The sequence below is a fragment of the Sminthopsis crassicaudata genome, chromosome 2, assembly GCF_048593235.1.
Source record: "Sminthopsis crassicaudata isolate SCR6 chromosome 2, ASM4859323v1, whole genome shotgun sequence".
Classification (NCBI taxonomy): Eukaryota; Metazoa; Chordata; class Mammalia; order Dasyuromorphia; family Dasyuridae; genus Sminthopsis; species Sminthopsis crassicaudata.
This window is the reverse complement of record NC_133618.1, coordinates 47,958,929-47,974,639: the sequence shown is the minus strand read 5'-3', so window position 1 is coordinate 47,974,639 and position 15,711 is coordinate 47,958,929. Positions and strand designations below refer to the sequence as shown.

Sequence of the window (15,711 nt, the reverse complement as noted above, 5' to 3'; positions counted from 1 at the left end):
ATAGTGCCTGACACATGCTAAGGACTTAATAAATATTTGCTGATTTGTTGACAAGGCTAATATTTTGAAAATAAATGAGAACAGGCTGGAGATTTATCAAGTTTATTTAGTAGTCTTCCCATCAAGTGAGAAAAGGTTCTATCTTCTTCACTGGCTTCTTCTGGAAGTAATGAAGAGATATTATATATGACATTCACCACAATCATGGAAGGGCTAAGAGAGACAGACTAAGTAGCAGAACTTACTATCTTCCTTGCCCCTATCAGTTAAAGTGTTGCCTGTGATGGGTAGGAAAAAGATGGAGACAGGTAGTTTTTAAAGGGAATGTGTATGACTGTAACAAGAGAGGAAATTATTTATATAGTGCCTTAAAGTTATCAAGCTCCTTACAAGATTCTTGAAACAGGAAGTACAAATATCATGGAGATAGGGTGGGACAGCAGGAAACAAATAGACTGAAGATAGAAGAGCTAGGTCAAATCTCTGCTGTACCACTTCCTACCTATTTGATTTTTGGGCAAGTTTATAACCCCTCAGGATCTCAATTTCATAGGATCACAGAGTCTGGGAGTTGAAAGGGACCCAAATAACCAATTGTAAGAAAATATTCCAATTGTAAGAAAGTTTTTCCTGACATCAAATCTGAAAGGATAAACACCTTTGGACCGTGAACCACTGTTCCTGGTTCTGCCTTCTGGTTCTGTCAGACTGAATAAGCCTAATCCTGTCGACAAGACAAGAAAACAGATAAGTGCCCCTGAGTCTTTTCTAGACTCAGTTCCCTCAACTATCCCTTAATATGAGCAGGAGTCAAGGCCCTAAATCCATCTCAGAGAAGAACCCCCAGATGAAGTCCAATGAAGTAAGAGCACAGTGGAATCATCACCTCCCTATTTCTAGAAGGTCCATCCCCTTTAGTCCATTAGTTTTTATAGCTGCTACAGCTCATTGCTGACTCCTGCAGTTCACTGAAACCCCCAGATCTTTTTCAGAACAAATACTACATAACCAATCTTTCTGTTCCCATCTTATTCTTGTAAAGTTTTTTTTTTTTTTAATTCAAATTTCTTCATTGGTAAAAATGAGGGTGTTGGACTAGTTGGCTTCTCAGGATTCCCAATCCCTATTTCAGAGATGAGCAAACTGAGATTTGTTAGCGTTTGGTAAGTGCCTAACACCAATGAGCATTAAATGTAACACATGTACCACTTACTCATATATGCACACACACTCATGTTCACAAGCAGGACTAGGATTCAGACTTGGGTAGACTTCTCATTCTTAAAATCTAATCCCCCTTCTACTCTGTCATGTTGCTTTTCATATATGTAATTGTATCACCTATGATAAGTATCAAAGAGGAAAATGGGAAAACTCCAGATTCAGAGAGGAAGAAAACAAAAAGGGACCAATGGTGCCCAACCTTATGAATAACATTTGAATAACAACTCTTGGTTGGTTATTCCTGTTTTACTTTTGTTCTACTTAGTTTTATTTTGCTAGTGTAGTTCCCTCTTCTTGGACTTGTCCACCCTTCCTTATTTATTCAAATCTCTCTTTTTCTAGGCCCAGCTCAAGTCCCATTTCTTGCAAGAAGCATTCTCTACTCATGCTGATCACACATCTCCTATTTATTTCATTATCTAGCATAGCTTCATGTGTTATGCCTTAGATAAGCTTCCTAAGGATTCTTCTCAAAACCCCTTAACATTATTCTTCATCTACCCACCCCTTTCCTCAAATCTATAATAAGGCATGACCCTCCTGCCTGCCAAAGCCAAAGAGAAAACAAAATAATCATTTCTTTAAAATGACATAATGTTTTAGAGAACCCCAGAAATTAAATGAACTAATAATTTCAGCAAAATTTTGGGATATAAAATAAACCTACAAACATCATTAGTATATTGTATATTACAAACAAAATTCCATTTAAAATAAATGAAGAAGGCAAATAAGTATACAAGTCTACATATCAATTCTATACACTTTCAGGAACTAAATGAATAAAACCACAAACTACTCTTTCAGACAAAGATATACTTAATAACTGGAGACATATTAGTCATTCGTGGGTAAAGTTAATATAATAAAAATGGCAATACTATTTAAATTAATGTACTTATTCAGTTCCTCCACAATCGAATTATGAAAAGATTATTTTAGGGAGGCAGAAAAAATGATGAAGCCCATCTAGAAGTAATGGACTTGGGGTATATATAGTATAAGACATACATTTCTGGATAAGGTTAACATGTAAATTTGTTTTGCTTGATTTTGAGGTTTGTTTGTTTTTTTTAAATATAGATTTTTGTTTGTTTTTTTGAATTTTTCCAGTAGGGGGAGATAAGAGCAAGAGAAAATAGATTTTTAAAAGAGAAAATTAGATATCTCTTCTCAAAGAACTTTAATTAGGGGAGACAATATATAAAATAAAAATTCAGCTGTAGAGCAAATGGAAAATGGAACTTCTAAGGGTACAGCAGGGGGTCAGACTATAAAGTCCCAGGGTCCTTAGGTTATGTCAATACAGTAGATGATAATGCCAAACTTAGACTTGTTTTAGCCTTTTTTTTTTTTAGCCTTGTTAGACCTGTTTTAGACTTCCTGAGTATCTATGGCTGGAAAATTTATCACTCTAAAGGCAACCTCATGAAGAGTATTTCTGAAACGAGCTTAGGTTGGTTCTCAGAAGACAGGAATGCAGTCTATCATCAGACTCATCAAACCTTCCAATTTGAGCTTGAGGCACAGCCATCAAGAACATACTATCAACTGCATAAAGGAGTAGTCAGGGAAAATGCTAGGCACTGCATTTTAAACAAGGATGTCCACAATATTAACTTTTAGGCTTTTCCAAGTGGGCTTTAAATAAGTGAACATTTTCTTAGTGTTTAATAAGAACTCAACCTCTTTCCAACTTCCCTATTTCTATAGGGGCTCCCCTGTGATTTTGCTTGATGTCTGAATCCATCTTTAAAATCTCAGGGTCATCACCAACACCTTATTCTCTCTCACCACTCAATGAGCTACCAAGTCTTTTCCGTCATACCTCCTTATTTCTCACTTCACATAGTCATCACTCTAATTTCAGCCTTCATCATATAGAGATCCCACAAGGAACCCCAAGAAACATTGCTGTAAAACTCTAGAATTATAATCTCAAAGAAAAAAACTGTAAGCTTCAAGAAAAAACAAATTCAAGTCTTGAGGAGCCATAGTCAGGATTACCCAGGTTCTTAGCAGTAAGTTCTAACAATAAAGGACTGGAGGGCTTAGAATGCCATATTTCAGAAGACAAAGGACCTGGAGTTACAAGAAGAATTACTACATTGTGAGACTGAGCATCATTTTTCAGGGGAGGAGTTGGAGCTTCAATTAAGTTAAGGACTTTTAATCACTTCTATTGAAAAGACCAGAAGTAAAAAGAAAAACTGCTCTTCAAACACAGGACTCAAGAGAAATACAGAAAGGTAAACAAGAAAGAAAAAAATAACATATTAAAGTTAAACTGTTTACATCCCTAGATGTAAAATAATACTTGTAACTCTTGAGAATTGTATCTTTTATTAGGGCAGTTATAAGAGGTATCACATGGATGGAAAGTGTGATGGTCAATGAACTCTAATATGATATCAAAGACAAAGACATTAAGGGGTAGAAAATGTATTGTACTGGGAGAAAAGGAAAGGGGAGGCAAAATGGGATAAATGTGCCTTAAAAAGAGGCTAAAAATGACATATTACAATAGAGGGAAGGAAGAGAGAAGGATAAGCATAAGTCTGAAGCTTAATCTCATCAGTTTTGGCTCAAAGAGGGAATAAATTACTTTTTTGGGTATAGAAATTTGTCTTATCCTATAAGGAATTAGGAGGAGAAAGGGGAAAGAAAAGGGAGGGGTTAAACAGAAGAGAGGGCAGAAATAGGAGAAAGGGGCAAGAGGAGAGAGAAGAGGTAATAGAAAGGAGGGCAAGTTTAGGGCAGAATGGGTTAGAAACAAAACACTATTAAGAAAGGACTGACAAAATGGAGAACAAAAGTATATACAAGGGAGAAAATAGGATGAAGGGAGATAAAAAGCTGATAGTCATAACTGTGAATGTGAATGGTATGAACTCTCCCATAAAATGGAAGCAGATAGCTGAGTAAATTAAAAACTAGAATCCTACAATATGTTGTTTACAAGAAACACATCTAAAACAGACAGATACATACAAAATAAGGGTAAAATGCTGAAGCGGAATTTATTATGTTTCTGCTGAAGCAAGCAAAAAAAGCAGGGGTAGCAATTCTGAGTTCAGATAAAGCAAAAGCAAAAGTAGATATAATTAAAAGAAGTAAGGAAGGAAACTACATCTTGTTAAAGGGTATTACAGTTAATGAAGTAATATTGATACTAAATGTATATGTACCAAGTGGTACAGCATCCAGATTCTTAAGAAGTTAAGCCAGTCAGAGGAAGAAAGAGATAGCAAAACTATACTGTTGGGGAACCTCAAGTTCCCCCTTTCGGAATTAGATAATTCTAAGCAGGAAATAAACAAGAAAAAAAAAATTAGGAAGGTTAATAAAATCTTACAAAATTTAAATATCACAATAACATCTAGTGAACAGAAATACAAAGAAATATACCTTTTTATCAGCTGTATATGGCACCAATACAAAAACTGACCATGTATTAGGGCATAAAAATCTTATAATCAAATGCAAAATGGCAGGAATAGTAAATGTTTTCTTTTTAGATAACACTGCAACAAAATTCACATTCAATAAAGAGCCAGGGAAAGAGAGACTAAAAACCAATTGAAAAGTAAAATAATCTAATTCTAAAGAATGAGTGGGTCAAGCAAGAAATCATACAAACAATAATTTTATCCAAGAGAATGACAACAATGAAATAGCATACCAAGACATATGGGTTGGAAGCAGCTAGATAAAATAGATAGTGGATAAAGCACTGGCTCTGAAGTCAGAAGGACCTGAGTTCAAATTCAGTCTCAGATAACACTTATTAACTAAGTGACCCTAGGCAAGTCACTTAACCCACTTGCCTCATCCAAAAAAAAAAAAAAAAAAAAAGGCAAAACCTATAGGATGCAGCCAAAACAGTTTTTAGGGGAAATTTCTTATTTCTAAATAGTTATAAGAATGAAATAGGGAAAGAGGAAATCAATGAATTAAGCATGAAATTCAAAAAGCTACAAAAGAAACAAAAAACACCTAATTAGAAATTCTGAAAATCATAGGAGAGATTAATAAAATTGAAAGTAAGAAAACTACTGAACTAATTAATAAAATTAAAAGTTGGTTTTATGAAAAAACTAAGAAAATAAGATAAACCTTTGGCTAATTTGATTAGAAAAAGGAAAGAAAAAAATTACCAGAAAAATTAATAATCCATGTGCTTATTTCCCCATCTCTACAAATATTTATAAGAATATCTTACAGATTAATCAAGATCATCCTGAAAAAAAGTTATGAAATGGGAAGATACTGGGTTTTCATAAACTATATTCTAATGCAGATCATATCTTTGTGGTCACATCTCTGAATAAAAGGTACAAAGAATGTAAGATGACACTGTGTTTACTGGCATTTAATTTAAGAGCATTTGATTTGATAAAAGAGCATTTAAAAGACTCTTCTCCAACAGGATATCTACCTGTATGTGTTACAAAGAAAGCAAAGATAGAACAACAAAAAGAATTTTGTTCAAAAACCTTGTAATTTTAAGTACTGAGCAAGGCATAAAATAGGTGTGATCTTAGTCAAAAGGCCGAGAAGCAATGCAAGGCATAAAATAGAAAGACCTACACTTGCCAAAGATTAGCTACCATTGTCACAAAGGATGTCTAACACAGAATCCATCTGGTAGAGGAGTCCCTAATAGATGCTTCAGTTTGCAGATGACATTGTGCTATCACACTCAGCACTGAAAAAAATCACAAGGCCTCTTAAACGAAGTTCACAATCACTCAAAAATCTTGATCAATAAACTATATAGAAAAAACCAAGTGCCTGTTGTTCATGACATGTCTATAATGTAATTGGACCAAAAATTTATAGGACTGATCCATCAGTAAGTATAGCTTGGAAAAAGCATGTATATGGATAATGAAGTAGACTCAACTAGGTACAGTGAATAGAAACCAGAGCCTGGAGTCAGGAAAACCTGAGTTCAAATCCAGTCTCAAACACTTAGTCTGAGCAAGCCACTTAACTCTGTTTGCTTCAGTTTCTTCGTCTATAAAATGAGCTGGAAAAGGAAATGGCAAACCACTTCAATATCTTTGCCAAGAAAACCCTAAAGTTGGAAACAATTGAAAATGATTAAACCTAATTTCCCAACTGGAAAATTAGATAGGAGAAGAAAAAACAAAAACTGGTAGCTAGTTTGTGTAATTTATAGGTAGCTTTGTGAAGAAATCTAGAGGAAAGCCTTCAGCATAAGTGTCTCATGGATGATTTATCCAAGGCCACAAACAAAAATCATGCAAAGTGAGATAATAGGAATATGATGTGACCTAATCCTTTCCAAAGTAGGATATAGGGATATCCATATCATTGAGATCAGAGATCCATCAAAATATTGAATAGAAAAGTTAACAATGCCAGCAGTTTAAATTACTATCTAAGCCATTTCAGCAAATGCATGACACATTCATATATTCTAGTAGTACTAAAATAGAACAGAAAAAGAAAAAGTACTAACCTTCAGAAATAACATTCAAAAAATTAAATAGTAAGGTAAATCTTGAATCAGACTTGATTTAATTGTGTATCAACATATGTTTTTTGGTTTATGAATCTATCAGTTTTCTTTAACTAGAAATAATCTAACTTCAGTTCTAGCACTATTACAATTAAAAACAAAATAAAAATATTCTTCTAGTACAATAGTTCTTAAACTGGGAAAGCTAATAGATAAATTTCTGGGGGGTTGTGACCTCAGAGGGGAAAATAAATTACATTCTAAAGCTGTAATTAATTTACTTTGTAATTTTATGTATTTTATTTTATGAATTTAAAAACATTCTAAGAAGAGATTCAAAGGTTTTACCAAAAGGTTCTGAGACAAAAAAAAAAAAAAAAAAAAAAAAAAAAGCTTAAAAACTCCTTCTCTAGTACAAGTGTTTCCTCCCAAATTATTAAATTACCTCAGGCAGAAATCCACCATTGTCTCAACAAGAATTGAACATGCTTTTTCCAAATCTCCATCACAGCCCCCAGCCACAGAAGATTCTGGAAGGTACTGCTGATACAAAGCCCAGTGATGAAAATATTGTCTGCAACATCAAAATGCAAAAAGTGGTTTCTTTTCATAACCTAAAGTTATATGCCAGACAATAAGCCTGGCAAGTATGAAAAAGAAAACTATTTTAGTTGGGACACTGATATACACAATAGTTAAATTTCTTACAGACACAATAAGAATTTATTCATCCATAGATACATTCTGAACCATTTCTATCACTGGCTCTCCTAGAGAGAATTGAAGCATAACACAGAATAATCCTGTACTTAGACTAATGAAAATTACAGTTTTTTAGAAAGTCTTTATCCTCTGATTTTTTTTAAGAGATGAAGAGATATCTCTTCTTAATATTGGATCAAAATGTTTTTAATGAAAACAAATTAGAATTAGAGAATTTAATTAAGAGAATAATAAAAGAATTTGCCACAATTTGGGTATCCACAATAGAAACCTGTGAATGAATTTTTGTCACAGCCTTTAACTCTCGATTCCTGGGACAATAATATATTTATTTACCTTTCTGAATCTGAAATAATATCATTGTCAGGTTTTACTTCCATCTCAAATAGCAGCCAATCTCTGTAAGTTAACTGAAAAGGGGGAAAGAATTTTAAATTAAAAGATCAAAACAACAAATAATATTGCTAAAAGCAGTTTGCCTTCTTATCACTTTTTTTTTTTTTTCCTTTACTGAGGCAATTGGGGTTAAGTGACTTGCCCAGAGTCACACAGCTAAGAAGTATTAAGTGACTGATACCAGATTTGAACTCAGGTTCTCCTGACTTCAGGGCTGGCTCTCTATCCATTGTGCCAGCTAGATGCCCCTTTATTACTTTTACTCCCTCATTAATAATGAATCCTTCAATCTCTCTCTCTCTATTGGTTGTCTCCCTTCTGCCTTACTTCATTGTTTGAGACATATTTGCTATCAAACTTTCTCCTTTTCATGGATAAACTCCTTGAGAAAGTACTTCTACTATTTTTCCCCCCAAATTTTTTCTTCTCTCTTCAGTCATTTCACTCAAACTGTTCTCTCCAAAGTTACCAAAGATTCCCGAGTTGCTCAGTTTCTTAATCCTCATCCTTCATCTTTGACATGATTAATCACCTACTGTTCTTGAATACCCTCAATAGGTTAGTTTTTCGTGCTGTTTCTCTTTTGGGTCTTTTCCAACTTGTTTGATTAAATTTTTCTCAGTCAACTCTGAGGGATCTTTATCCAGCCTTGACAAGATGACCAAGGTGTCCCTCAAGGCTCTGCCTAAGGCACAAAGCAACTCCAATAGCTCCCTAATGCCTACAAGAACAAATATAAATTTTTTTGTTTGGATTTTAAAACTTTTTATAACTTGGCCCCTTCCTGCCTTTCTTATAGTCTTCACTGGCCTCCATGTAATTTATGATCCAGTATTCTATGGTACCAGCTGTTCCTCAAACAAAAACACTCCACCTCTATAATCTATGCATTCCCTCTCCCCCCTCTTTTTTTCTATCTTCTTCCTGTCACATTCTCTCTCTTTCTCCCTCCCTTCCTTCCTGTCTCATTCTTTCTCTCTTTCCCTCCTTCTAGCTCTTGGCTCGAAGTCTAAGCCCTAGGCTGATAATATAGTAGTTTGGACTTGCTCTGTTTCTGAACAAGCCAATTTATCCCTTCTTATGCCACCTGGTAGGTACCTTCTCCTAGTAGTTTTCCAGACTGGTAATGAATTTAGTGTGGATACTTATTTGGCATTTCAAACTGGATAGCTCATGGACATTTTAAATTCAACATGAACAAAACAGAACTAAATATCTTTCCCTCAAAACTGTTACTCTTTCAAAGCTCTCTATTATTGCTCAAAATTCCAGAGTCTAAATGGTCCAACATCCTAACCCTTCTTTGTTATTATTGATATATACTGAATCTAAAAAAAAAAAAAAGAATCGATTTGATCAATTTGGGAGAGAAAGACCCTCAGGGTTACTCACCAAAACAGCAATAATTGCTACTTATTATGTTCACTATGAATTAGTCAAAACAAAGACTAAGTGGGATTGGACTTTTACTGTCCAATCACTGAAAGCCAAAGTGAATTGGATTTAAAACACGGTCCTTAAGAAATCTAGCCTGTGAACCCCAAGATACAGAAGGAGGAAGGTTTTCTGTTGCTTGGTTCTCAGTAGGGAAGCTCTTATACATAAAAGTTGTTCATCCTTGATTTCCACAGACAACCATGACATCAGGGAGATAATTTGTATAACATGCAAATCAATTTTTTTTTTTTGACTCAGTAAAAAAAGATAATTCTTTCCCTCATTTCTTTTCTCAGCTTTAGTCACTGAATGGGCAGCTGCCTAAGTCAGATTGAGGCCTGTAGAAGACCTTAGCCTAAAAAGGCCAAGATCTCCTATTACATCAGTTTCCAGTCATCATGATCTACATCTGGCCATTGGATCCAGAAGGCTCTAGAGGAGAAAGTGAGGCTGGTGATCTTGCATAGCCTTCCCTCATTCAAATCCAATTTACTTTTAGTAGCAGGGTTTAGAAGTGAGTGTCACCATACTTGGCTAATTCTATGCATTTTCTCTAGTTGTCCTCCACATCTGAGGCAATATTCTCACCTTTGTCTCCTGTCTTCAACCCTCAGTTAAAATCTCTGGGATTTTAGTCAATCCCAGTCCACCTCAACCTGAAATCACCCCAATTTTATCTTTATATCTACATATCTTTTTTGCACACATTTCTATACATGTTGTCTCCTAATAGTATGACATGAGCTCCTTGAAGGAATAGTCTCCAGTGTTTTTCAAAGTGCCTGGCATATGCAGGCACTTAATAATTGCTTGTTAATTCGATTTCAGTTTTTTCTCTTCCTTCTCTATAGTCCCCATGTTAAGTCTTACATAAGAGTCTACTTATAACAATCCATAGCTGACTAGGAAGACTTCATTCAGCAGTATAAAAAGAAACCAATCATAACCATCTTTCACATGAACAATGTCTATTCTTTTATTTTTGATGCTCAATTCTGTCTGACTCTTTGGGATCCCATGTACATGCCAGGACCTTTTATCCTCCACAATCTCTCAAAGTCTAGGTTCATGTTCCTTTTCCCCATGATATTATCAATTCATCATATGCTCTGCTATTCCCTTCTCCTTTTGCCTTCAATGTTCTCTAAGTCTGTTCAAGTCAAATCTCTCCAAATGTCTGTCTATAGTATATATCCTCAAACTCTGTCTACAACAATCTTCTCATGGAAACTTTTAAAAAGGCAAAATTTATTGATGCCTTTTAAATAGACCAACTGCTTCATTTCCTTTAAGCCTCCTATACATGCCAATTGTGTAATCTCAACAAAAAAAGATTCAAGAAAACCTCTTTTAAATTAGTAGAAAAAGGGGATGGGACTAATGCTCATCTTATAGATTCCATAGGATTATTCTTTTAAAGACATTAAGACATTATTAGTAGCAGGAACTCAAATACATGCAATATATTTCTAGTGAGTTCCTACCAAGTTAATATATCCTTGCATTTAGAAAATTAGAAAATCTTAAAATGAAACACATGTAAATAAACATTGAGTTTGGGAGAACAAAAGGTACAGTCATAAGCCTTACTTGAAATTGTTTCTCCTTCAAAAGTTTTTGGAAGTTTTTTTGTTTCCACAAACAGAGAGCAGCTTTTTTCCAATCTATAGAGGAAGAAGACAAGTTCTGCCAAGGTAGATCTACATCATCTTCTTGACAAATAGTTCCTCGAGCTTCCAAGTACATTCTAAGCACAACAAATTGAACCTGAAATAAATGTAAGTTATTTCAGTAAACAAATTTTAGAATTCAGAAATTGAATTATAAAAGTTTGATGGACCTATGGCCCCATTCACCATTCTCTAATTTCCCAAACCACTAGTATACTAACTTCTTCCATTAGAATGTAAGTTTCTTGAGGGCAAGCACCTCTCTTCTCTTTTTGCATGAGCAAATTCAGAGGGATTGGGTCAGTTTTTTCAAAGGTTGATAAATAAATTGAATGGAAAAATTTTATTTTCTAATCATCCATTCACCAATGATTCAATTTGTGGCTCTGGGCAGAAGATTCGATTGAAACAACCCACATTAATCTTATGACCATCAAATAGAGCTTCTTTTTAAACTTTTTGAAAAGTAATATAAAACATTCTCAAATAAATATTTTGTGTTAAAGAGCAAAATAAGTTTTATGTACTGCACTTCCACTTGCAAGGGCTGGTCCAAGAATATATAAAAAACTATTTTTAATAAAAGACGTCAAAGTAATCAGGCTTTGCTAAACATATGATGTTTCTGACCAAGTTAAATAAGAGTTACATATTATTAAGTAAGAATTATATTGTGCCAAACAAACACTGAAGAATAGTTACATTTTGCAAGGGGTTCCTATTCTGGATCCTTCCTTTCAGTTCTTTTTGTGTCCCAGAAAAATGGAGCAACAGGCACTAAACTGTTAAAACCTAGGATTATAACATGGAAAATAGGAAATATGGGATTTGCAAATCTATTACAAACAATAGGGAAGAACATTTTGTAAAGTGAATTATTTACTCATTAATTTACATTATAGTTTCAAAGTTACTTAGTGTAATTTCTGAGTGATTTTTAAGACTTCCAAGAGCTTTAAGTTTATGTGCCCTTTTGCTGACTAAGTCTCAAAAATAAATGTACAATAACTCCCTATTGAAAGTGGCACTTAATTTTTTAAAAGTCATTTAATATTTTCCCCAAAATAACTATTTTATTATTTATTTTATTTCTAAGTCTGAGTTCCCAATTTTCTACTTTTGATACCCTTCAAAAGGCAAATAACATATCAATTATACATGTGAAATCATGCCAAACATCATATTAATCATATTTAGAAAAGTAAGTAGAGAAAATTTTATTTTAATTTGCAAAATTCATCAGTTTTCTCTTTGGAGATGGATAGCATATTTTAAGTCTCAGGTTTTTCCACAATTGATTATCATTATAACAGTGCTGTCACGTCACACAATCATCTTCCAGTTCTTCTCAGTTCACTTAGCATCAGTTCATCTATTGGTCTTGTCTTGTTTTTCTGAATCCACTCCCTTCATCATTTCCCACAGTACTAAATAATATTCTATCACAATCATATACCACAATTTGTTCCGTAATTCCTGATGAGTATCCTCTCTATTTTGAATTCTTTACCACCACGAAGAAAGCTGATATGAGTATTTTGTAATAGGTCTTTTTTTCCTTCATTTTTTTGGGGATATAGACCTCATCAAAGTTTTGTAGTCCTTTAGGTTTAGGTTCCATATTATTCTCCAGAACTAGTTTATTATTTCTAGGGTAGTTCACTACTCCACCAACAGTTTATTAGTGTACATATTTTTCTCTCATCCCCTCTACTATTTGCCATTTCTGATAGGAGTGAGGCATTTTGCTTTTCTCTAATTTAATGATTCAGAGTATTTTTTCATATAACTATAGTAGCTTTGATTTCTTTTTCTAAAAATTGCCTATTTATATCCTTTCACCATTTATTAATTGGGGAATGGCTTATTTTTATAAAATTGACTCAATTCTATATTCAATATATATTTGAGAAATGAAGCCTTTATTAGAGAACCTTTTAGTAAAAAATTTTTATATTATTTCATTTATTACCTTTTAGAAAAATTTACCTGATTATCCCTTTTAATTAGGCTTACTTTTGCATTTGCTTTATCTGACATCATAATTATCTCTCTTTTCTTTTTTACTCGAAGCACATTAGATTCTGTGTGGTTTTTCCCCAAGAGTATCTTTTGTAAACAACATATTGTTGGACTCTAGTTTCTAATCCATTCTCCTGTTTCCATTTTATGAGTGAGCCCATACCACTCACATCCACAGTTACGATTATTTTTCCTTCTATCCCATTTTCTTTTGCTGCTTCTCTCTTTTATCCCTTCTTTCCTCAAATTTTTTGTTTCTAAAACTAATGACTCTCTTAATTTGCCCCCCCTTTTATTATTATTATTATTTGCTGAGATAATTGGGGTCAAGTGATTTGCCCAGGGTCACACAGCCAAGAAATGTTAAGTTTCTGAGGCCAGATTTGAATAGGGCTGGTGCTTCACCCACTGTACCAACTAGCTGCCCCACCCCACCCTTTTTAATCACTCTCTCTGATCCCTTTCCCCTACCATTTCCTTATTAGGTAAGTTATATTTCTATCTCTAACTCTGTGTGTATACACACACACACACACACACACACACACACACACACACATATATTCCTCTTTGAACCAATTCTTATTGTTCAAGAATTTCCTGCCACATCCCCATTTTTCCCTACTATAAAAGTTCTTTCTTACTCACATCTTTTATGTGAGAAAAAAGTTTCCTCTTTCTACCTCTCCTTCCCTCTCCTTCCAATGCATTCCCTCTTCTCCACCCTTTTTTGGAGGGGTAAAGGAGATTTGTTATTCCAATATGATCAACTCTTATCCATGCTCTCTGTCCATATAGATTTCTTCTTAGATTCTAAAAATGACAAAGTTTTTAGGAATTATACATAACATCTTCCCATATAGGAATGAAACAGTTTAACTTTATTGAGGCCCTTATGATTACTCTTTCATGTCTTTTTATAACTTTATTTAGTCTTATGTTTGGACATTAAATTTTCTATTCAACTCTGATCTTTTCATCAGGAATGCTTGAAAGTTGTCTATTTCATTAAAGATCTACTCTCCAAGAATTATACTTTTTTTGCTGGAAAAGTTACTCTTGATTGTAATCCCAGATCCTTTGCTTTCTAGAGTACTGTATTCCAAGTCCTCTGTTCCTTTAACATAGAAGCCATTAAATCTTGTGTGATTATAATTGTGGCTCCATAATATATGAATTGTTTCTTTCTAGCTACATGAAATGTTTTCTGTCTTGGAAGTCTGGAATTTGGCTATAATATTCTTGTGAGTTTTCATTTTTGTATCTCTTTCAGGAGGTGATTGATTGATTTTTTTTTTCCGATTTCTATTTTAATTTCTGCTTCTAGGCTATCAGGGCAGTTTTCCTTGATAATTACTTGACATATAACTTATAGGTTCTTTCTTTGATCATGACTTTTAGGTAGTCCAATAATTCTAAAATTATCTCCCCTTGGTCTATTTTCTAGGATAACTGTTTTTCTGATGAGACATTTAATGTTTCCTTCCTTTTTTTTTTTATTCTTTTGACTTTATTGTTTCTTGATGTCTCATGGAGTCACTAGCTTCCATTTGCCCAATTCTAACTTATATGGAATTATTTTCTTTTCCCATGGAGCCTATATAAGTTTTTAAGGAATTCTTTTCTTCAGTGAATTTTTATGCTCCTTTTACCATTAGGCCAGTTCTGTTTTTTAAAATCTCATTTCCTTCAGTATTTTTGGTACCTTTTTTTAATCAAGCTGAATTTTATTTTCATTCTATTTTCATAATTTTCTTGCATTCCTCTCTTTTCTTTTTCTAATTTTTCCTCTATCACTCTGATCTCTTTACCTCTTACAGGAAATTTTACTGGGCTTGGGTCCAGTGAATACTTTTCTTTAAGGCTTTCTTTGTAGCTGTTTAAAAACTGTTGTCTTATTCTGAGTTTGTCTTGGTCTTCTCTGCCACTTTCATGGCTTTTTATTAAAGGTCAACTTCTCTTTTTGATGTTTGCTTGTTTTTCTAGCCTATTTCTAAAAGTTGTGCACTGTTCACCTAGGGGCAAGAAAGTACTATTTTCAGACTTTTTTTCATGGTGCTATTTTCAAAGGTAGTTCTGGGAAACAGAAAGTTTTGTTTTCAAGGTGATGTGATCAAAAGAGAGGTGGGATCCCTGCTCTCCTGATCTGCACTTTTTATCCAGAAAGGCCCATAGTCCCCAGCAGCCAAAACCCCTAATGCTTCCGTTTGCCTTGTTTCTGAAACCAATGCCCTGTTCTTGAGAACAACCCCCAATGAAACTCTTCTCCTTAGAACTGCCAACCCACAACTGCATATGGGCAATAGAGATGCAACACTAGCTATATCTAAGGCCAGCAAATGATTCCCTGTAATGCCCTCTTACTCTCTCTGAACTGGAGCTCCTAAAGTTGCTACTGTGGCTGTGGGCTCAAGACGGGTCTCCATCCCTGTGCCACAAACTTCTCCTACCAATCTCTTAAGTTTTTTAGGCTGGAAAAATATCTCACTCTGACATTTTGTTGGGTTTATACAATTTGGTTTGAGGTGTTATTTTTAAATTGTTTGGAGGGTAATGTTGAGGGAGTTCAGCTAGGTTGCTTCTAATTCACCATCATGGCTCCCCTCAATCTGAAATCTTTTAGGTAAAGGTAAGGATCTTTTTCTGACCTGACAATCATTCATTAATATATATATTTTGTAAATGTTGCTGGTTTTCTTAAAATGGTACACATGAGGAGTATAACCATCTGACATTTATATATTTATACAA

The 15,711-nt window shown here is 34.1% G+C and overlaps 1 protein-coding gene across 1 annotated transcript in view; it reads right to left on the bottom strand.

The window, feature by feature from the left end:
- FANCA (FA complementation group A) overlaps window positions 1–15,711 on the bottom strand; it is a 98,183-nt gene that overhangs the window by 14,438 nt on the left and 68,034 nt on the right. The window contains exons 28-30 of the mRNA XM_074284706.1: window positions 10,859–11,035; window positions 7,772–7,845; window positions 7,158–7,286 (exon numbers count right to left, since the gene is read on the bottom strand). Of these exons, the coding sequence (XP_074140807.1) occupies window positions 7,158–7,286; window positions 7,772–7,845; window positions 10,859–11,035 (380 nt within the window). The remainder of the gene's footprint in view (window positions 1–7,157; window positions 7,287–7,771; window positions 7,846–10,858; window positions 11,036–15,711) is intronic.